Here is a 22807-nt window from a genome sequence, read left to right as displayed (position 1 = left end):
CAGTCCATCTAAATTATATATTTCTTCATCTCTCATCATCGAAGATTGACATGCTGTCATATCTCTTAAAATTTTAATTTCATGTATGAAATTTAATGGCATGCATGCGTGAACCTTGCCCTCGTAAGTAAATTATTTAATGAGAACTGGCACTTTCCTCTGAACCAATCCCTATCAGGTTCTATGTTCAGTTGCAGCTTTTTAGCATCTCCTGTGCTTTCCTTTACTACTTCAACTAAACTCGCTTATCATTTTTTCCCATATCCGTCTTCCCAGTGCTTTTTCTAAACCACCAACACCGCGACTTCATGTGGCCTACTTCATTGCAGTGAAAACACCTGACCTTTTTTACTTCTGTTACACACTCATAGGTTTCCTTTTTACCTTGTGGTAAACTATATTTACTATCTTCAATGAGGTTTCATTTTCCCTTGCCACCTGAGGATTTCTCTTTACCCCAATTTCTATCTCTCACAATTTAAAATAGATGTCAAAACCCAACTTCTGATTATTGAACCAACTCACAACCATCAGCCCTTTCTGCTGTTAATCTTGCAGCTTAACTTTCTGCTCTTCCACATGAGTTCTCATTACCTCAGAGATGAATTTTGAAATCTTCCAAAATAATTGTTTAAGACCCCTAAAGTCTCATAAACAGCCTTATGAATCTTCAACTCGCCAGGTTGCCATTTCTGCCTTAAAACCTCTCTTAAAAGAAACCAGGATTCAATACACCTCTTAGAGCCACACAATCATCGTGTTATGGTGATAATTGTCTTTACATATGTACCATTCAAAGACTAAGGTGGTTCAGTAGGTGTGAAAGACAGTCTAGTGGCAATCCACACCACAGACTAATGATCCAGATGTGCAGGCTGATAGTTTGGGACATGGTTTCAAATTCCACTGGCGAAATTTAAGTTCAATGAATCAATCTGAAATTGAAAGCTAGTTTCATCAATTGGTGACCATGACTGTCCTCCATAGTCAGGAAAACCTATCTGGTTCACTCATGACTTTAGATTAGATATGCTTATCAACATTTATTTACCCATTCAAACTTACATATGATTCCAGCCCCAGACCAGTTTGATTGGCTCTTAACTGCCCTCTGAAAAAGCCTAGCAAGCAAGCCTCACAGTTCGAGAGCTTTGACAGCAGCATCCACATCCCATGAAGTAATACATTTAAAATTGGCTAAATTTAACTAGACGAACAAAATATAAAGTAAAGGGATGTAACAGCAATAATGGTTTGTTTTTTCTTCTCTTTTTGGGTACAAGCACAACCATTCATTTTCAACATTTACTGTTTATGTTTAGAATCATATATAAACTATTTCATAAAACATCATTTAATTTTTCACAACTTTAATATATTTTCCTCTTAATCAACGGTAAGAAATATATAGGATATGTAACTAGAATAAATGTGAACTGCACACCCCACCCTCTTCAAGATGTTCCTTGAAAGAAGGGTATGTGGGTCCAACTTCACTCAATGCGAGGCAAATTTGGGATTAATTTAGGATGTGCCTTGTTGCAAAAATAATGATCAGCATATTAACAGAGGCCAAAATTGTAGCTTTTAATAAGTTGAATGCAATGCTTGAGGAAGCTAGAGGGCTCTTCCAGATCAATGCCACAAGAGGGATATGAATAATCCAACTCTCCATGAATGAAATTTGCAGGAAATTCCCTAAGAATTGGCCAATTCCCTAAGAATTGGCCAATGGGCTGGTTCAGCATTGAAATCTTTTGTTTAATCAGTTGCTGCACCTTTATACTTAGAATGTTTAATGTATTTTTAACATGAGCAGTTTTCCATTTAACTTAGTAGAGCAAGATTAATTGTGAATGCTTATGGTATCACTTTGTCATCATAATGTTAAGCAGTGACAATGTGGTTCCTTCTTCCATTGGTATTTCTCCATGTAGATGCGAGAGACTGAGCTTCAAAGTGTATGAAACAGAAGCATATCCAACAGCTAAAATTCTGCTCCACTTGCCAAATTTTGGCCCTTCTGATTACCTGCTATTTTCATCACTCCATAGCTGTGGAATTTTTCACAGTGGTGTTTTGATACTTGAGATTCTTGTTAAACCGCAGTCTGGGTAACTCAGACCAGACACATACCTTCCGAGCATGTACCTCTGATGCTGCAAACATTCCAGGTCATAATCTTATGCAGAGGCAGTTGAATCAAAACCGATCACCAAAACAGCAAGTGCATATCATTGCCATTAGTGATGATCGAGTGCTCAAAGATTGATCCTGTTTGAAACAAATTACTCACTTTTGATAGCTTCTCTTAGTCACACTCTCTTTATATGTGAAGTTAAACAATAAATATCAGTGGACTACTTAATCTACTGAGAGGAGACATTAAACAACTCTCAGTGACACATCCCAGTCTCTCTCAATGAACTTTCAAGGAACCACTCTATTGTCACACCCTAAAAATGTGAGAACAAATGGTCTGGTGGTTATTGCTCATTTATAATTATTGGTGGCATGTCAGTCATCACCTGGAGATGTCGAGGAATGAAGCCTGCATCAATTAACAATCTGACTCTCCCTTCCTCCATATAAAAAGGTAGAACTCACCCCCATTTGTTAAACAGTTTAACTAAGATTAAATACTATGAGCAGACAAGACATTCTGGAGCCAAACATGTGCCCTGTAATTGTGGCCCAGTATCTGGGTACACCAGTGCATTAAGCTGGAAAGTTACAATTTCTGAAATTATATCAACCTATTTCTGAAGACAGGTTGGGGAGGCACTGATTTTTAATAATAACATAGGTCCAAAATAGGATAGTTTTATGCTAATTCTAATACAAAATCAAAATGCTGGAAATCTGAATACAGAAAATTAATGAAATACTTAGCAGGTTAGGCAGCATCTGTGAGGAAAGATAGAGAGAGAGAGATGGAGTTAATGAGTTAAGTTTCATCATTGCCCAAGGAAAACCTGATGCTGGAACCAAAAATGGGAGCCAACCCCTGCCAGCGGGCACTAGGATGCTGGAATGGCATTTTGCTACCAAAGACAATTGAGGACAGTGTCCCACATCCCAGAGATGACAGCCCAAGCAGAGAGAAGCTGGTTAATGAAGTTGGTGCCTAACCAATGGAGACAGCCATATTGATCCAGGTGGGCTCATCCAGTGGCTTTCAAGGTGGAGAGCCCTACCACCTTGTTAGCCAGACGTTACCTTATGGTCTGTCCATTTGATGGAAGCTCCTCTCAATGCTGGTACAATGCCCATTGCAGCAAGAGGTGGTGTCTAGTTGCACCACGTCCATTTTGCTAATGGTAACATGCCTTTGCAGTGGAAAGTGTTGGTCTCCCCTGCCAAATTACCAGCCCTCCCATTTCCGAGCCCACATCTAGAGATTTTCAAATGAATGACCTTCCATCAGAACTGGAAAATGTTAGAGATGTGACGGTCAAAAACAGTGGAGGCTGAGGAAAAAGGAGAGTGGGTACATGAATGAAAGTCAGAGTTTGTGATAGGCTATAAGGGAGAAGAGCAACTTTGATAATGATTCTGCTGCAACTCACACTATCTCTTGACACACCTTTTCTTCCTTTTATTGTGCCATTATGGTTTGCTTTGCACTATCATGCCTTTTGCCAGCTAACCTTTCCTGCTTCCAGCATTATCACCTTTTGCTCATTCCTCCACTTCCTTCTTTCCCTGTCTACATCCATGGTATAACCATGTTACAACTTAGGCTTGTTCCAATCCTGATGAAAGGGCAGAAAGCTGAAATCTTCATTTTGTTTCTCTTTCCACAAATTATCATATGAGTATTTCCAGAATTTTTTTATTTCAATGTTTAATAATTCTACTTAACCTGATAATTCAAATCAAAAATTATTGTTTACCTGAATAATTAATGGCTTGCTACCAAATCCAGGGAACATTCAACTTTGATAATTGCAGGTTTCTAAGAATTCAACTGTCCTGACATACATTTCCCATGGCAACACCTCAACCAATCAGAATGGACTTGTTTTTTTTTAATTTAAGCTAAAACACAAAGTTTTCCCTGGTGCATTCTCCATGCTAATGTCTTATTCAATTAGAGCCTACCAATGAGCATCCTTCTCTCACATAGTACAAATTGTTGTTCTCTTTGAGAATTGGTGATCTTGCATCTATCCTGAAAAGTGTAAGACAAAAGCTTTGACAGCAAGTCTCGGTTTTAAGCACTGCCAACCTTTCTGGGCCCCTAATTCTGGTGCAAAAACAGAATTCTCATTTTTCTGTTTGAAATGAAATAATTCAAATGAAAAATCATTATTTACCTGAATAATTAATGGCTTGCTACCAAATCCAGGGAGCATTCAACTTTAGGGTGGCACGGTGGCACAGTGGTTAGCACTGCTGCCTCTCAGCGCCAGAGACCTGGGTTCAATTCCCGCCTCAGGCGACTTTCTGTGTGGAGTTTGCACATTCTTTCGTGGTTTGTGTGGGTTTCCTCCTGGTGCTCCGGTTTCCTCCCACCATTCAAAAATGTGCAGGTTAGATGAATTGGCCATGCTAAATTGCCCGTAGTGTTAGGTGAAGGGGTAAATGTAGGGGAATGGGTCTGGGTGGGTTGTGGTCAGTGTGGACTTGTTGGGCTGAAGGGCCTGTTTCCACACTGTAAGTAATCTAATCAAAATTGGTTTCTGAAGCTTCCACAGCAAACAGATTAATTTCATGTGTCATGGGTGACTCAAAGCTATCCAGTTTCTGATGTAAATAAATTGAGTCAGGCTTTCTAGTCTTTACCAGTACTTACTTTTCTTTTTGTCCTTCACAATATATGAGCTTTCACTTATACTTAGAAAGGTAGTTGTGCATAAATATAATATCTGAATGTTGCTGAAATTGCACCTTGTACTCATCATGACATTTCACAAGTAAACAAATTTAAAGGGGAAACCATCGTTTATAAGAGAAGAGAACTAAATAGTTGGCAAATGGACTCTCACTAGCAGAGGCATTGAAACGGAGGATGCATCTACTAATTTTGATTGACAGTTAATTATCATGCTTTATTTTAATAGGACTGCAAAGTGTGCCCTTTTTTTAGCAATACTTGAATTATGTACTACCAAATGACAAAAAATAAAATTCTGTAATTTATTGGGTCAGAGTGCCATCCATCAAATATTTTGTATAAAATGAAAATCTCAGTACAATTGAAGCTAATGAACAAGTAACTGCTGTTAATACCCAAAGCACAGCAATGTTCAGTTATACCAATCCTTCTTTACATCCATCTAATATGTCAGTCACCATATCCATCCAAAGAGGATGAGCAGGGCATCATTAGACATCTTCCAACACATTTCCAGTTCCATAGACAGGATCTTCTTTGAGTTTCAGAGCCTGAATGTCAGAATTGATTGTATGTCTGTCACCCCACAATTGTCAGGTGACACACTTGGGGAGCTCTTTCCACACAAAATGTGAGGAGGAGTCCCAGTACAGCCAGTCAAATCAGAGGTTTTGCAGCTCAAGAGCCTTAGCAGCCCTGCAGGAGAATTAGGCATTGCGGAGGCCCGAAAATGGAGGTGCCCTGAAACCAAGAAAATAAGTATCTCAGAGGTGCCAAGCTGATATGCATTGGTGATGTTTGAGACTAGTGTCACTTTTGCTGTCTGCAGCATGGCCTTTGACTCCAATGACCCTGGAAATATTGCACTATTAAGTTATCAGCCTCTGCATATGGTAGGTCATCTACTCCACTACTGGACCATGTTTTTGCCCATTCACTAAACCAGTCCAAATTCTCCTGAAGTCACTTTACGTCTTCCACACAACAGACATGCCCACTTGGATTTATATAATACATAAATTTGGAAATATTACATTTGGTCCCCACCTCCAAATCTTTGATAAATTTATTATGAGCATCTGGGGCTCAAGTACTCATCCTTGCAGTGCCCCCTAGTCATATTCTGCCAATGCAAGAATTACCCATTTACACTTATGTTCTGCTTTCTGTCTGTTAGCCAGTATTGAACCATATCAGTAGATTCCCTTCTATGCAAAGTGTTTTAATTTTTTTACCTAAACTCCTGTGGGAGACTTTCTCAAGAATTCTCTGAAACTGTAACTATACCACATTCATTGGCTCACCTTGATCAATTTTGCTAGTAATATCATCAAAGACTCAACAAAATTTGTCAAACACAATTTCTCATTCACAAATCCAAGCTGAATATGTCCATCAGATCATTATTATCTGAGTGTCTATTTATCCCATCTTTCATAATAGTTTCTAGCATTTTCCCTACTACTCACTTAAGGTGTGTTGTTCCCCATGATCTGTTTCACTCCTTTCTTAAATAATGTGGGAACATTTGCTACTTCCCAATCTGTGGAAATCATTCCAAAATCAATAAACTGTTGGAAGATAATCACCATTGAATTGTCTAACTCTATAACTATCTGCTTTGACATATTGGGATGTAGACCATCAGGTTCTGGCAATTTATCAACCTTTGGCCCCACTGATTTCTCCAGTACAATTTTCTTACTACTGTTAATTTCCTTCAACTCCTCATTCTCCCTAACCACTAGGGTCCCTAATTCTGGGCGATTTCTTGTATCTCCCTGAGTGAAAAATGGACACAAATCAATCATTTAACTTCTTTGCCAGTTCTCTATTCCGCAATATAAATTCCCCTGACTCTGCCTGTATGGACCCACTCTTATTTTAGTCAAAATGTTTCCTTTTTATGAGCCCTAAGAAGCTTCTAATGTCTGTTTATACATATTTTGCTAGATTTTATATGCATATTCTTTTACCCATTTCCTTACCAGTTTCTTGTTCCTCCTTTGTTATATTCCAGGAATACTCCCAAACCTCAGATTTACTGCTACTTCTGGTAACTTTATAGCTCTTTTCTTTTAATTTTATATAATCCTGAACTTCCTTTGTTCACCATGGTTGACCAACTTTGTAAAGATGTACACAATGTTTTTTAACCATGGAGATTCAAAAGCAAGAAAACAGCATGAATATCCTTGACAATTCAACAGTCCCAAAAGCTTTACAAGCCAATGAATACTTCCTGAAGGCCAGCCACAATTGTAACGCAGAAAACATTACAGTTAATTGATGTACAAGCTCCCACAAACAGCAACATAATAATAACCAGATCATCTTTCTTATAGCAATATTAGTTAAGAGATAAGTTTTGGCAGGGAACCTGAAAGAACCTGCCTTCTTCATATTGTGTCATGCAATGTGTTACATCTACCTTGGGCTGCACAGTGGCTCAGTGATTAGATTCTGGTCTCGGGCAACTGTCTGTGTGGAGTTTGCACATTCTCCCCGTGTCTGCATGGGTTTCCTCCGGGTGCTCCGGTTTCCTCCCACAATCCAAAGATGTGCAGATTAGGTGAATTGGCCATGCTAAATTGCCCATAGTGTTGGGTGCATTAGTCTGGAATAAATGTGGAGTTGGGGAATGGGTCTGGGTGTGTTACTCTTCAGAGGGTCAGTGTGGACTTGTAGGGCTGTAGGGCCTGTTCCCATACTGTAGCTAATCTAATCTACCTAGGAAGGTAGAACGTAGAAACAGGAGTACATTATTTATCACCTAGTGCCATTCAATGAGATGATGGACAATTTGTAACCCAACTCTGTACCCAACTTTTCCCCAAATCCTCTTGTACCTTTAGCAAATAAAAATCGATCAATGTCAATTTTAAAATTAACAATTGATCTTACATCAATTGCCTTTTGCAGATAAGATTTCCAAACTTGTCACCCTTTGTAAAAGTGAACCCAAATTTTATTCCTGAAAGGTTGGCTCCATTTTTTAGGCTATGTCCTCTCATCCTACACCCTTAAACTAATACTTATCTTCAGCTTATCTTAATCTGTCTCCTTAATAGCTTGAAGCTTTTGATCAAGTCACCCCATAACTTTCTAAATTCCAGAGAATAATAGACAATAGACAATAGACAATAGATGCAGGAGTAGGCCATTCTGCCCTTCGAGCCTGCACCGCCATTCAATATGATCATGGCTGATCATTCCTAATTAGTATCCTGTTCCAGCCTTATCTCCATACCCCTTGACTCCACTATCTTTAAGAGCTCTATCCAATTCTTTCTTAAAAGAATCCAGAGACTGGGCCTCCACTGCCCTCTGGGGCAGAGCATTCCACACAGCCACCACTCTCTGGGTGAAGTAGTTTCTCCTCATCTCTGTCCTAAATGGTCTACCCCGTATTTTTAAGTTGTGTCCTCTGGTTCGGCACTCACCCATCAACGGAAATATGTTCCCTCCTGCCAGAGTGTCCAGTCCTTTCATAAGCCTATACGTTTCAATCAGATCCCCTCTCAGTCTTCTAAACTCAAGGGTATACAAGCCCAGTCGCTTCAGTCTTTCCGTGTAAGGCAATCCTGCCATTCCAGGAATTGACCTCGTGAACCTACGCTGCACTCCCTCAATAGCCAGAATGTCTTTCCTCAAATTTGGAGACCAGAACTGTACACAGTACTCCAGGTGTGGTCTCACCAGGGCCCTGTACAGCTGCAGAAGCACCTCTTTGCTTCTATACTCAATCCCTCTTGTTATGAAGGCCAGCATGCTATTAGCCTTCTTCACGACCTGCTGTACCTGCATGCTTGCCTTCATTGACTGGTGGACAAGAACACCCAGATCTCTCTGAACAGCCCCTTTACCTAATTTGATACCATTGAGGTAGTAATCTGCCTTCCTGTTCTTGCCACCAAAGTGGATAACCAGACATTTATCCACATTAAACTGCATCTGCCATGCATCTGCCCACTCACCTAACTTGTCCAGGTCACCCTGTAATCCCCTAACATCCTCATCACATTTCACCCTACCACCTAGCTTTGTGTCATCAGCAAATTTGCTAATGTTATTGCTTGTGTAATATTGTCTTGTAACCCATCCCTTGAAATCGAGGTACCATTTTACTCAGTTTACACTGAATATTTCCAAGGCCAATATATCCTGGTCTCCAGAGCTGCTGTATTGTTGGTGTTGTCAGTCCAGTTTATGGCTCTATAGCTGACGCACAACTCCTAGCCACTTGTATTCTATTAATTCTCTGTAAAAAGGACAGCATTGCATTAGTCTTCTTGATTATTTTCTGTACTTGTTCATGACTTCCTGAATGACACCTGAATGGTATCTGACCCATGGGTCTATTTGAAACTTTGGGTTTTTGACATTCCACCATTAGAAATTGCATTTGCTCTACCAATTATACATCAGGAATGAAATCCATTTGCTATAATTATCCCCTTTATTTGATCTATTGCTATCTGTTTGTACTGTAATTTTATACTTGCATGTGTGCCAAACATATGCAACCTGAGTGTCTTCAGCAAAGATTGGATAAATGCCTTTCTATCCTGTCACCATATATGGTCAGTAAGTAATATGAATAATTCAGCCTCCATCAGCCTCTTAGGGGAGAACACTGGTCATATTCTGCCAATTAAAGCGCCTTCCATTTATCCTGACCCTGTCTCCTGCCACTCAGCTAATTTCCTAATCATGTCAAGACTTTGAGATTCAGCATTAGGTAACAGTCCAAATAGGATTTTATCAAATGTTTCTGGAATTTAAAAATTGCAAATAGCAAGCATAGACATTTTCCTGTGCATTATCTTTGTACCTGAAGGGAACATAAATCACCTATTTAACATATCGTGCATAAACAACACTTCCAGTCATTAAAAACTCCATCCATACTGAGCTTGGAATATCTGCCCAGATTCTGTGCTCAAACGTCAGAAGTGGGACTTGAACCCACAACGTTCTTTTGCAGTTTGAGCTATTCAAGTTTGAGCCAGATACCAAGCTGGTTGTGGAGCTCCGCAGAAGGTGGTAACACCCTCCTTTTGGCAGCGTATTCTGTAATGCTGCTCAGAGGCTGTTGGGTGTCTCGAAAAATGTTAAGTGTGTTAGATTCCATCGAAGTAGGAAGTTAGCAAATTCATTTGCTGATTTAAAAAAAAAATTGCTTAAGCCTTAAACACCTCCAAGCATTGGTGTTTATTAAGAAAATCTTTGTATCAGCTGAAGAAAAAGCAATTATTTGTTTAATCAGAAAGATATTTAATTTCCTCGAACGTTAATACCATTTTTCTCATTACTTGCTCTGTTTTGCTTCTTGAAAAGTCCAGCTGTAATATTTGACATGAACTGACTTTCTGCTCAAATTATATGATACACATGACCAAAGTCTAATGATAATGTATGTATGTTGGAGCCAGTGGTAAGACGGTAAATATTGGGGAAACAATTAGACCATTCATCTTGTTTTTTTTCCCATATTGCTGCCAAGGTCTACAATGCTGGTTTAGGACTGTACCAAACTGCTATAAAATCAGGGTGGAATTGAGTCTCGTACTTTTCCATTCTTTGTGTTCAAAGCTGAAAGTCTTTTTTCATCATACTGTATCCTCTATGCATGCTTGCAGTCCATGGGTCTGCGCCTGAGACACAGGAACTGAGGATAGTGCTTGATATTGGCATTGCAGGAAAGGCCAGAGAGGTGACAGTTTGGAGTGGACTCCAGCTGAAACTCATGAGTTCAACAACTTAAAGAAAATAAACCCAATACACTTTGCAAGCATCGTGATTGTGTAATGTCTGTGTAGATTTGACTCAGCTTGCTTTGGCTGACACCAAGCCAAGGAGACTATTTTCATAATATTTCATGAAACAGTACTCTCTGCCCCCACACCCACTCCCATCCTACTGCGCTACCTCATCAGTGCGGAAATTGAATATTGACACGTCCTTGAACTTCTAACCATTTTCTATGGATCACTGCATCTTATTTCACACAAAATAAAACTTTATGAACATTCAAGGAAACAGACTTCTTTTATTTGGAGACAATGTCAAACAGTACAAATGGATCTCCTACGGGTTACCATTCTGTGGAAGGTACTTTCGTACACTGTGCTTTTAAAGTTTGTCTTTTCAGCAATGTGCAGCCAGTCCTGAAACTATTTATTGTCCTCGTTTGTTTTAAAAAAAATTAGTCATGCATTTGACAAATCTGACTTGTTCAAGTGAAAGTGGAGTTCATATCAAATGAGTTCACTACAGCAACTAATGCTGCTTCAAGAAATCCATTGAACTTTGAATTAAAGCTGCACTGAGCACAAAATGATGAGTTGGCACTGGGAGTAGTATTTAAAAATAAATGCCTATGTAGAGTTGGGTATATGCAGTAATGAGTACCAAATGTCCTGGATGAGTATCTTCATCCTATGTTAGTGCAGTAAACTTTACTGCTGAGGGCAAAGCGGGAGTGCTGTTGAAAACTGTCACTGTCCGTGTTGCAGATGGCAAGTTTCTCCCCACCTCTGATCCTATGAATCACAATTGACGTTATTCCACAATCAACGTCTACCTCCATAATTCCTTTGCTATCATATAAATGACTTACAGATAAACAAAAACCATGTATAGATATTTTCAAGTAACTTTCAGTCAGAAGCATGACATTGTAGCACATTTGATTGCAATGTGCTTTGTTACCTTGATTGAATTAAAAGCATACAACAACCAAATAGTTTTTTTCTCTATTTTTATGAAACTTAACAAGACCCAATCTGCAGAAGCTATGGTCCTGGTGGGGTCCAATAAAGCTTAAAGAAGAACTCTGAACAATCAAACATTTAACTGACTGAGCAATGCTAAAAGATTTACATTTTTTTAAAAAATTGTATAAGTAAAAATAAATTGAACAAAGTAAGTGCCCTTAATTTAACACTATCCTATAAGGACTTAGGTTATAATTCAGTTCTACTTTTCCTTGTCCTGCTTAAGAGATTCTTTATCTAATGGAATGTTGAAGGTTTTGTTGGAACCAATCCAAAAGGTATGCCGCAGCTCTCCACAATTTAACTTAATTCACATTAATATTCTAGCTATTCCTTGAGGTATCAATTATATGGGCTCCTTCCATTTAGTTGAACAATCCTCCATTTTCTTTCAAGAACTCATGACTCTGAATTCTTCAGCTACTTGCTCTATCTTTGAATGTACACAAGCTGTTTGTTTTTCATAGAATTCTCTGATAGCCTCTGTATAACTCGTTTTAATGATTGCTTCCTGTCAAAAGACTTTGAGGTTCACTATTGATTTCTAACATTAGCTACAAACCAGACTATATTTTTGAGCTGCGCTTCCCTGGTGAAAACTAAACTAAACTGAAATGATTTGGAGGTGACAGTGTTTGACTGAGGTGTATAAAGTTAAAAGTCACACAACACCGGTTATACTCCAACAGGTTTACTTGGGAGTACTAGCTTTCAGAGCGCTGCTCCTTCATCAGGTGATTGTCTACCTGATGAAGGGACAATGCTCTGAAAGCTAGTGCTTCCAAATAAACCTGTTGGACTATTTAGATTAGATTACTTATAGTGTGGAAACAGGCCCAACAAGTCCACACCGACCCTCCAAAGAGCAACCCACCCAGACCCATTCCCCTATATTTACCCCTTCACCTAACACTATGGCAATTTAGCATGATCAGTTCACCTCACCTGCACATCTTTGGATTGTGGGAGGAAACCGGAGCACCCAGAGGAAACCCACGCAGACACGGGAAGAATGTGCAAACTCCACACAGACAGTTGCCCAAGATGGGAATTGAACCCTGGTGCTGTGAGGCAGCAGTGCTAACCACTGTGCCACCGTGCCGCTAAATGTACTTTAACCTGGTGTTGTGTGATTTTTAACTTTAAACTGAAATGAACTGCCTGATTCTGTAGCAAACACACAGATAGGTCAAACAAAGGAAATTTCTACCCCTACATTCCACCTCCATGATCTTAAAGTATCTTTGGATACTCTCAAACAGAAATGTAAAGAAATCACTTTACTTCCCATGTTAACTTTTGAATCTGTAATCTATTTGCTAATCGTGTTTTACCACTCTTTCTCCAAATTTCCAGATATAATACAGAAGGGTCATTCATTGTTCAAGTTTATTTCCACTATCAAAAAATACAATACAACTTTTAAGTAGAATTAGTCTTGAGGCTTGTTTGCTTATCTTTTTTTTCAATCAGATGTCCTCACTTACTGCAGTTGGAGCTTTAATTTTTATAACTTAGTTATATTCTAAAACATTTGAGTTATGATCTGGATATTTGCATCAGTCTGTTCAATGCAGAAGTGAACTTCTGACTAAAAATGAAAGGCTGAATTTTGTATCAACAACAAAGCAAAAGAGCTCAAAGAAAGCCTTGCTCAAAAGTTGAGTGATAGCTCTGGTAAGAATTATAGCTCAGTCTCCATGTTGTGTTTTGTAACATTCTTTATGTGGTTTTCCATTGTGGGCCTACTGCAATGTCATTGAGCTGGCTAGGCTACCAATTACATTAAAGAATTATTTGAGACAGCCAGCCATGAAACTAAAAGCACTAATCATCAAATCACGTTTCCAGAAAATGAGAAAAAGGTTGGGGCAAATAGACAATGTAGAAGCTGACATATCATGAACTAACATTTTTATGACTGATCACTTTTTAAACTGAAGGTGTTTGGTATGCTTTCCTTTATTGGTCAGAGTATTGAGTACAGGAGTTGGGAGGTCATGTTGCAGCTGTACAGGACATTGGTTAGGCCACTGTTGGAATATTGCGTGCAATTCTGGTCTCCTTCCTATCTGAAAGATGTTGTGAAACTTGAAAGGATTCAGAAAAGACTTACAAGGATGTTGCCAGGGTTGGAGGATCTGAGCTACATGGTGAGGCTGAACAGGCTGGGGCTGTTTTCTCTGGAGTGTCGGAGGCTGAGGGGTGACCTTATAGAAGTTTACAAAATTATGAGGGGCATGGATAGGGAAAGTCTTTTCCCTGGGATTGGGGGAGTCCCGAACTAGAGGGCATAGGTTTAGGGTGAGAGGGGAAAGATATAAAAGAGACCCAAGGGGTAACTTTTTCACGCAGAGGGAGTTACATGTATGGAATGAGCTGCCAGAGGAAGTGGTGGAGGCTGGTACAATTTCAACATTTAAGAGGCATTTTGATGGGTATAAGAATAGGAAGGGTTTGGAGGGATATGGGCCCGGTGCTGGCAGGTGGAACTAGATTGGGTTGGGATATCTGGTCAGCGTGAACAGGTTGGACTGAAGGGTCTCTTTCCATGCTGTACATCTCTATGACTCGAAACTAGATTTAACTAAAACTATTTTTTTTAAATCTTGTTCGAAATAGTGATCAGTCATAATAGAGACTTGTAGCAACATCCCACAATTTTAAAATTATTTACTCAAATAAAAGCAAAATACAGCTAATGCTGAAAACCTTAAATAAAAACACAATGTGCTGGATAAACTCAGCAGGTCTGACAGCATCTATGGAGAGAAAGCACAGTTAACATTTCAAGTCTGACATGGACCCTCCTTGAGAAGAAGTCATGTTGGACACAAAATGATATCTCTTTTTCTCCTTCTCCAGATGCTGCCAGATCCCTTGAGCTTCTCAAGTAATCTCTATGTTTATATTATCCATTTTCCTTTCAGCACCAGATTGATTGCTCAGAAATAGTCATTACTCAATTGTAATGATAATGAAAGCTGACCGTTTTCTGTCAAAACGGTACATATTTTAGGCCATAAGTGTTACTTTACAAGATAATCTTTTATCCCTGCACAACAACTATCTATAACTGTTGAGCAAACTGCTGGCAGTCTAAAGCAACCAACTGTCACAGTCACTGAATTGTCCTGTTACATGAGGTGAAATAAAGGGGTATGCATTTCTTTTGTTCCTATGCAAACATTTATTTCAACAAATAACTGACTCTTCATCTACTGTACCACTGCACAACTCCATACTGACATTTTAAACATTTGCCAACTTTGTGAAAAATAAAGTTACCTCATTATTTTATTTTAAATGCTGGAATGTTCTGAATTATATTCCCCGATCATTGACCACAGCTATCTTTAAATCCAAAAGCTCGCTTTCCATTTTTGCAAGTTGAATTCAAAAGGCTCAATGACAATATGGCTTGAAAATGGCCAGCTGTCTAATTTACAGCCTCCATCAAAACTGGGACGAGGTAGGCTTTGATCAGGTGAGGGTTGCAAACTTGATTTTCAAGATTTCAAGCCTCCACTGACCTGGTTCAGCATTTTTTTGAAGTTCCCCTGTCTATGTGGAATGCATCTTAAATGCAGCAAAGCTGCAAGAAATCAATAACGCATGTTAATATTTACCCTAAACAGTTTAATAAATTTGTAAATGGGATTTATAAGCAGAACATTTATAAATTTACTCAAGTTAACACATGAATGGAAAAAACAGTAATCAACCGTTTGTAGGCATCGTTTACACAACGTTTCTGAATATCATTTCCAGAAAGAACTGGGGCAGATTTAATCTAATGGAATTAATTAATGCATTAACCCAATACATCAGAATGATGAGAAAGAAAGAAAGAAAGAGACAATGTGTATGTGTGTGTGTGTGTGTGAGACAGAGAGAGAGGAGCACTACTAAACACATGCAATGTTAAAGACCTGAACTCTTCATCTTCTACAGCTTTGTGTCGCTATCCACTTGGGATGTCGGGTCAGAAAATCCCTGATGAAGACATCACTGCTTCCAGTCAGTGGTATGATTCCACTGCAGCCAAACATGGAAGGTGAGTGGACATTCTGTCTGCAGTTTCTAGTCATTAATAGGTGGAATGTGATTTTTACAGTGACCATACAATAGGGTACCAGCTGTGACAATGTCAGGACATGTTTTTGACATCTAAGGATTTATCCATGTTACAAGATAGGAAAATCGGAGAGGAAATTAAAGGCCGATCGATGCTTGAACAGAACACGTCAGATCTTTCAGCAGACATAAAAAGAAATGACAGATTGGTGTGTGCAACTTCAAGACTGAAAACTCTCAAAAACAGAAATAACTGAAAACACCAGAGGCATGGAAACTAATTTGATTAGCACTTTCAAGAGCTGGAGCTGAAACCAAAGTCTCCAATTTATCCCATAATTTACTAAATATTGGGAAGATCCAAGCCTTCAGTCTTTGATCCATCCACTAGTCACTGATGCCATCCATCTCCTTGGCACTTGTCTGAAGCTAAACAAGTCTCTTTGCAATCTTAGTGCCCTAGTTGAGATGAAATCTAACTCTGTATCTACTCTACCATCAAGGCTATTTTGCTTCCAGCGCTGTAACATCATCCGATTCTGTCCCCACCGAAGTTCATCTGTTGCTGAACTCTCCTCCAAGCTTTCAATACTGCCAAATGCCCATTGTCCATGTGCATAAAGTTTGAAGTTGAGACTAACTCTCCAGGTGTGACAGTCAAATCCTAAATCTTGGCTTACGTTGGTGAGGGTACAAAACTGGTGCATATTCCTGGAAAATATTCCTGATTTCATTGTCAGTTGTAAATATCCAAGAGTAAATACTAGAGCACATACCTGGTTATACCCTGGGAGTTTCCTGATAGGAATGCCTTGTTGTAAATGTATAGGGTTATATATGCAGTTATGAATACTAATAAAAAACCCAAGAATTTCAGGGGTTATCTGGCATATTTCAGCTTTAAATACTTAGGTGTGAAATGCACTCCGGTGACTTACATCCCTGTGTAAGTCAAGAGTAAATAGGTATGAATGTTATAGAATCATAATGCAAAGAAGGAAGCCGTGTGTCCCAAAGAGTCTATATTGGTTTTCTGTAGAGTGGTGTAGTCAGTCCTATTTTCCTGATCCAATCCCAAAGCCTTTCAAGTTTATTTTCTGTTTCCCTGTCCACAGATGCTCCCGGACCTGCTAAATTTCTCGAGCATTCTCTTTGTTTCAGATTTCCAGAACCCTCAATATTAGATAATTATCTGAAGAGAAATAAAGTGTAAGGATGGATGGATAGGGCAGGGTACAAGTTGCTTTTGTGGAAAGGCATTAGATTCCATCTGTATTGTAACTATTCTATGAGTCCATCCTTCCCACTTGCACCTTGCAGTTTACTTCACTGGGCCTGACGTCAATACTATTTAAAACTTTTCAATTTGAACACTATTGTATTTTGCTACCCATGAGCTGAGCACTGATAATGCTGTCTTACCAACTCATAGGCTGGATTTTGAAGAAGGAGATGGAGCCTGGTGTCCAGATGGTCCTGTAGATCCTGAGGACATGGAATTCCTTCAGGTTGACCTGCGAACTCTGCACTTTATTACCCTGGTGGGCACTCAGGGGCGCCACGCTGGAGGTCATGGCAATGAGTTTGCTCAGATGTATCGGCTTGACTACAGTAGAGATGGAAACCGATGGAATTCATGGAAAAATCGACATGGGAAACAGGTAAATTCAGCATAAAAGGTATGCCCATATTTTACCACAGCTGGCAATGGGAGCAGTTGAAACCATTGCTCAGTAATATCCAATTCATATGGTGAGAGCACAAATGGTGAGTAAAGGGTGTTATGGTTATATATAACTCTTTCAAGCTTATGTATTTATCTTTCAAGTAAGAACATCTGAAATGAGTTAGATGGAATAAATGTATCATATTAGAAGTAATTTTGACTTTGGGTAAATTAAGAGAAATGTATCAGGTGGCTGAATCACCTAACATAAAATAACTGCATATATAACCCTATATATTTACAACAAGGCATTTGAAGGGTGGCATGGTGGCACAGTGATTAGCACTGCTGCCTCACAGTGCCAGAGACCCGGGTTCAATTCCCGACTCAGGCGACTGACTGTGTGGAGTTTGCACGTTCTCCCCGTGTCTACGTGGGTTTCCTCCGGGTGCTCCGGTTTCCTCCCACAGTCCAAAGATGTGCAGGTCAGGTGAATTGGCCATGTTAAATTGCCCGTAGTGTTAGGTAAAGAGGGGAATGGGTGGGTCATGCTTCGACGGGTCGGTGTGGACTTGTTGGGCCAAAGGGCCTGTCTCCACACTGTAAGTAATCTAATCTAATCTAACCCAAATACATCTGCATTAATCTCTCAGTCATATTTCCTGTAGAAAGAAAGCACCATTTGTGTCTTTTATTAGGGCATCTCCTTCCCCACCTCAGGCTTTATTTCCTACAAGCCAATTCTAGTTACTGTCCATTTTGAGGCAGAGATTTGAGGTAGGTAGTTTGCTCCCATGCTTTGGCCAATGCTACTCTATTGCAAGAGCAGAAGGACCTGTGCTTTCTTATATTTGTAAAATGTAGAGTATAGCACTGAGAGTGGTGGTCCATGCTACCCCACCTACCATTCTCCTCCCCTCCACCCTAGCTCCTGGCTTTAAAATTAGAGCCAAAGATTCTCATAATGAACTCTCACAAACATCTACTTCAGAGGCAAGAGTGCTACTACTGAGCCAATTCTAAGGCGAGTCTTTACTCAAAACATTGAAGTGAATTGCTGGAGATCCTGCTGTGGATGGAGGCTTTGTTTCATTTTGGCTGTAATTTTGTGGATTTTTTTGTCTTCAGGTAATTGAAGGAAATGCAAACCCATATGATGCTGTACTGAGGGATCTGGAGCCACCAATGATAGCTAGATTCGTCAGGTTCATACCAATTACTGATCATTCCATGAGTGTGTGTATGAGAGTGGAGCTCTATGGATGTGAATGGCTAGGTAAGTGCATGCACAGTCTCGGAAGATAAGACAATATGTACAAGGTTGATTTTGATCAAAGGATTTGGAGAATCATTCATATTTCCATTTCCTCTGAGCAGCCATTGTTGAATCATTACACCCACTATCCATGATAATATGCTTAAGATACCTGTCCTTATATGAGTGTCTATATGTATGCATGTCTATGTTTGCAGTTTCAATGAACATTTATAAAGTACATTTAATGTCACAAGACCCTTCACAGGAACATGAAATGTGACAGCAAACACCTAAAGTGATTTAAGGGCAGAATGCCCAAGGCTTGGCAAAATATGTCATTTTAAAGAGTGTCTTAAAGGAGGAAGGGGAGGTTGAGAGACCGAGAGATTAAAGGAGAGAAGTAAGTCCTAGATCTGAAGACCAAAATGCCAATGGTGGAACAATTAAAACTAAGGTTGCTCATGAGGCCAGATTTTAAGGAGCACAAGTAACTTCAAGGGTTGTATAGAAATTGTGTTGTCATGTAAGAAACATTTGAGAACCCTTGGTCTGTATTCAGTGGAGTTCAGAAGGATGGGGAGGTATCTGATTGAATCTTAAAGAACACTGACAGACCTGGATAGACTGGACATGGAGAAAATGTTTCCACTTGTAGGAGAGATTAGGACCCAAAGGTACAAACTCAGAACGAAGACATGACACTTTAGAACTGAAATAAAGAAGATTTTCTTCAGCCAAAGGATGGTTCACCTTTGGAGCTCATTGCCACAGAGGGCTATGGAGGCCAATTGTTGAGTGAATTCAAGACAGAGGTAGTTAGCATCTTGTTTAGTAAGGTTGTCAAAGGTTACAAGGAGAAGGCAGGAAGATTAGATTGAGAAATATATTAGCCATGATCAAATAGCAGAGCAGACTCAGTGGGCCCAATGACCTCATTCTGCTCCTTTATTTTAAGGTCCCATGGGCATGGATGAATTTGAAAACAAGAATTCTAAAATGAGTGTGTATGTATGTAGTTTTATGATGAAGTCTAAATGTGTGATTCAATGTGTGTGTACAATAACATCACTTTGTCAAGGGATCTACCAAGGAAAAAGGATGCAACCATCAGATTCTTCCAAGATGAACTATTTTGAGATTGGCTCAAAATGAGCTTTACCCAGTTGTTGGTTGGTAAATCCAAAGCAATTCTGCCAACAATTTGTTGCTTTTCCAGTATTTCACCATTGGAATGGTGATGCCTTGGAGTGCTTTACAGAATACACAAAAAACAAATGGACACAGATGACAGGGAAAAAGAAATTTACAGAATATTATATTTGTGTTGGAGAGAAAAGCATATCAGAAGAGAAAGGTTTGAAAGGAGCTTCTGAAAACATAGAGGAAGGATTTTAAAAAGGGAGGGACTCATGGATTTGAGAGCTTTCGAGCATAAATAAAGATTATGCTCCAACCATCCATGAATTCCTCGCAGGTGAAAAGTTAAAATGCATCTTTGTGAAAAAGGTGTTTGGGAAAGATTTATAATATATTAATGTCAATGTGTTGATTGGTTAAATGTCAGTTATTATAATTAGTTCTTAAGTTATGGATTATGTTACATTTGTGACAAAAATCATAAACATTCTTCTGGTTTTACATACAAAGAAACAAAAATTGTTGAATAACATTTTATCAAGCTGCTGTGTCTTTAATTGAGATACACACCCACATTTCTATTTGGGAGGGAATTCCAGGACTTTAACTAACATTACACTTTCAAGTCTAGATAGCGTGAGACACAGAAAGGAACTTGAAGGTGGTGCTGTTCCTCAAGTCCGCTGTCATTGTCTAACTTAGACAAACTATTAAACAAACCTAGAACCTGGTTGTCAGTGAATCACTTTCAGAACAATTCCTCATTGTGGCCCTGGAAGATCTGCATCATTATGACTGCTGTGAACCAACAGAAATTTGGTTTTGCCAAACTGCAAAATTTAGTCTCAAATTGACTGCACTCAATAATTTCTCAATTAGAGTCATAGAGATGTACAGCATGGAAACAGACCCTTTGGTCCAACCCGTCCATGCCGACCAGGTATCCCAACCCAATCTAGTCCCACCTGGCAGTGCCCGGCCCATATCCCTCCAAACCCTTCCTATTCATATACCCATCAAAATGCCTCTTAAATGTTGCAATTGTACCACCCTCCACCACTTCCTCTGGCAGCTCATTCCATACATGTAACTCCCTCTGCGTGGAAAAAGTTACCCCTTGGGTCTCTTTTATATCTTTCCCCTCTCACCCTAAACCTATGCCATCTAGTTCGGGACTCCCCGATCCCAGGGAAAAGACATTCCCTACCCATGCCCCTCATAATTTTGTAGACCTCTATAAGGTCACCCCTCAGCTTCCGACGCTCCAGAGAAAACAGCCCCAGCCTGTTCAGCCTCTCCCTGTAGCTCAGATCCTCCAACCCTGGCAACATCCTTGTAAATCTTTTCTGAACCCTTTCAAGTTTCACAACATCTTTCCGATGGGAAGGAGACCAGAATTGCACGCAATATTCCAACAGTGGCCTAACCAATGTCCTGTACAGCTACAACATGACCTCCCAACTCCTGTACTCAATACTCTGACCAATAAAGGAAAGCATACCAAACACCTTCTTCACTATCCTAGGACCTTACCATGAAGTGTATAAGTCCTGCTAAGATTTGCTTTCCCAAATGCAGCACCTCGCATTTATCTAAATTAAACTCCATCTGCCACTTCTCAGCCCATTGGCCCATCAGGTCCAGATCCTGTTGTAATCTGGGCGGCACGGTGGCACAGTGGTTAGCACTGCTGCCTAACAGCGCCTGAGACCCAGGTTCAATTCCCGCCTCAGGCGACTGACTGTGTGGAGTTTGCACATTCTCCCCGTGTCTGCGTGGGTTTCCTCCGGGTGCTCCGGTTTCCTCCCACAGTCCAAAGATGTGCAGGTCAGGTGAATTGGCTATGCTAGATTGCCCATAGTGTTAGGTAAGGTGCATCTATAGATGTAGGGGTATGGGTGGGTTACGCTTCGGCGGGGCGGTGTGGACTTGTTGGGCCGAAGGGCCTGTTTCCACACTGTAAGTAATCTAATCTAATCCAACCATCTTCACTGTCCACTACACCTCTAATTTTGGTGTCATCTGCAAACTTACTAACTGTACCTCTTATGCTCACATCCAAATCATTTATGTAAATGACAAAAAGTAGAGGACCCAGCACCGATCCTTGTGGCACTCCACTGGTCACAGGCCTCCAGTCTGAAAACAACCCTCTGTCTTCTACCTTTGAGCCAGTTCTGTATCCAAATGGCTAGTTCTCCCTGTATTCCATGAGATCTAACCTTGCTAATCCGTCTCCCATGGGGAACCTCGTCAAATGCCTTACTGAAGTCCATATAGAATACATCTACCGCTCTGCCCTTATCAATCCTCTTTGTTATGTCTTCAAAAAAACTCAATCGAGTTTGTGAGACATGATTTCCCATGCACAAAGCCATGTTGACTATCCTGAATCAGTCCTTGCCTTTCCAAATACATGTACATCCTGTCCCTCAGGATTCCCTCCAACAACTTGCCCACCATCAAGGTCAGGTTCACCAGTCTGTAGTTCCCTGGCTTGTCTTTACTGCCCTTCTTAAACAGTGGCACCACGTTTTCCAACCTCCAGTCTTCCAGCACCTCACCTGTGACTATCGATGATACAAATTTCTCAGCAAGAGGCCCAGCAATCACTTCTCTAGCTTCCCACAGAGTTCTCGGGTACACCTGATCAGGTCCTGGGGATTTATCCACCTTTAACCGTTTCAAGACATCCAGCACTTCCTCCTCTGTAATCTGTAATCTGAGATTGCTCACCACATTTTGGGTGTTCTTCCAGGTACAAGCCTCAAAACTTTGGTAATGTTGCCGATTGGCAGTATAATGGGTGACATTGAGCTCCTGGTCTTAAGACAATCGATCTGTTTTATTTAACACAGGAGGTGTTAGTGCATGTATTGTAATGTTGGGAATAATTCACGTGGCACCTTTTTTACATTGTCAGGACACTCCAGACTGACAATGACTAAAGGCTTACTCCTGGCCTTACACAGGACAGTACCAGAGCTGGGAAGATACAATTATCAGGAAGGTGACAGCAGACTGGACGCACAACTAGAGAGTAGAGTCCA

At 40.0% G+C, this 22807-nt stretch overlaps 1 protein-coding gene across 3 annotated transcripts in view; it reads left to right on the top strand.

Moving 5' to 3' along the window:
* LOC140479660 (discoidin domain-containing receptor 2-like) overlaps nt 1-22807 on the top strand; it is a 155610-nt gene that overhangs the window by 96467 nt on the left and 36336 nt on the right. For all 3 annotated transcript variants that reach the window (XM_072573604.1, XM_072573605.1, XM_072573603.1), the window contains exons 3-5: nt 15574-15676; nt 17129-17357; nt 18491-18638. In XM_072573604.1, the coding sequence (XP_072429705.1) occupies nt 15574-15676; nt 17129-17357; nt 18491-18638 (480 nt within the window). The remainder of the gene's footprint in view (nt 1-15573; nt 15677-17128; nt 17358-18490; nt 18639-22807) is intronic.

The sequence above is a fragment of the Chiloscyllium punctatum genome, chromosome 7, assembly GCF_047496795.1.
Source record: "Chiloscyllium punctatum isolate Juve2018m chromosome 7, sChiPun1.3, whole genome shotgun sequence".
Taxonomy (NCBI): Eukaryota; Metazoa; Chordata; class Chondrichthyes; order Orectolobiformes; family Hemiscylliidae; genus Chiloscyllium; species Chiloscyllium punctatum.
The sequence above is the reverse complement of the archived record's forward strand: the minus strand, read 5'-3'. Positions and strand labels throughout refer to the sequence as shown.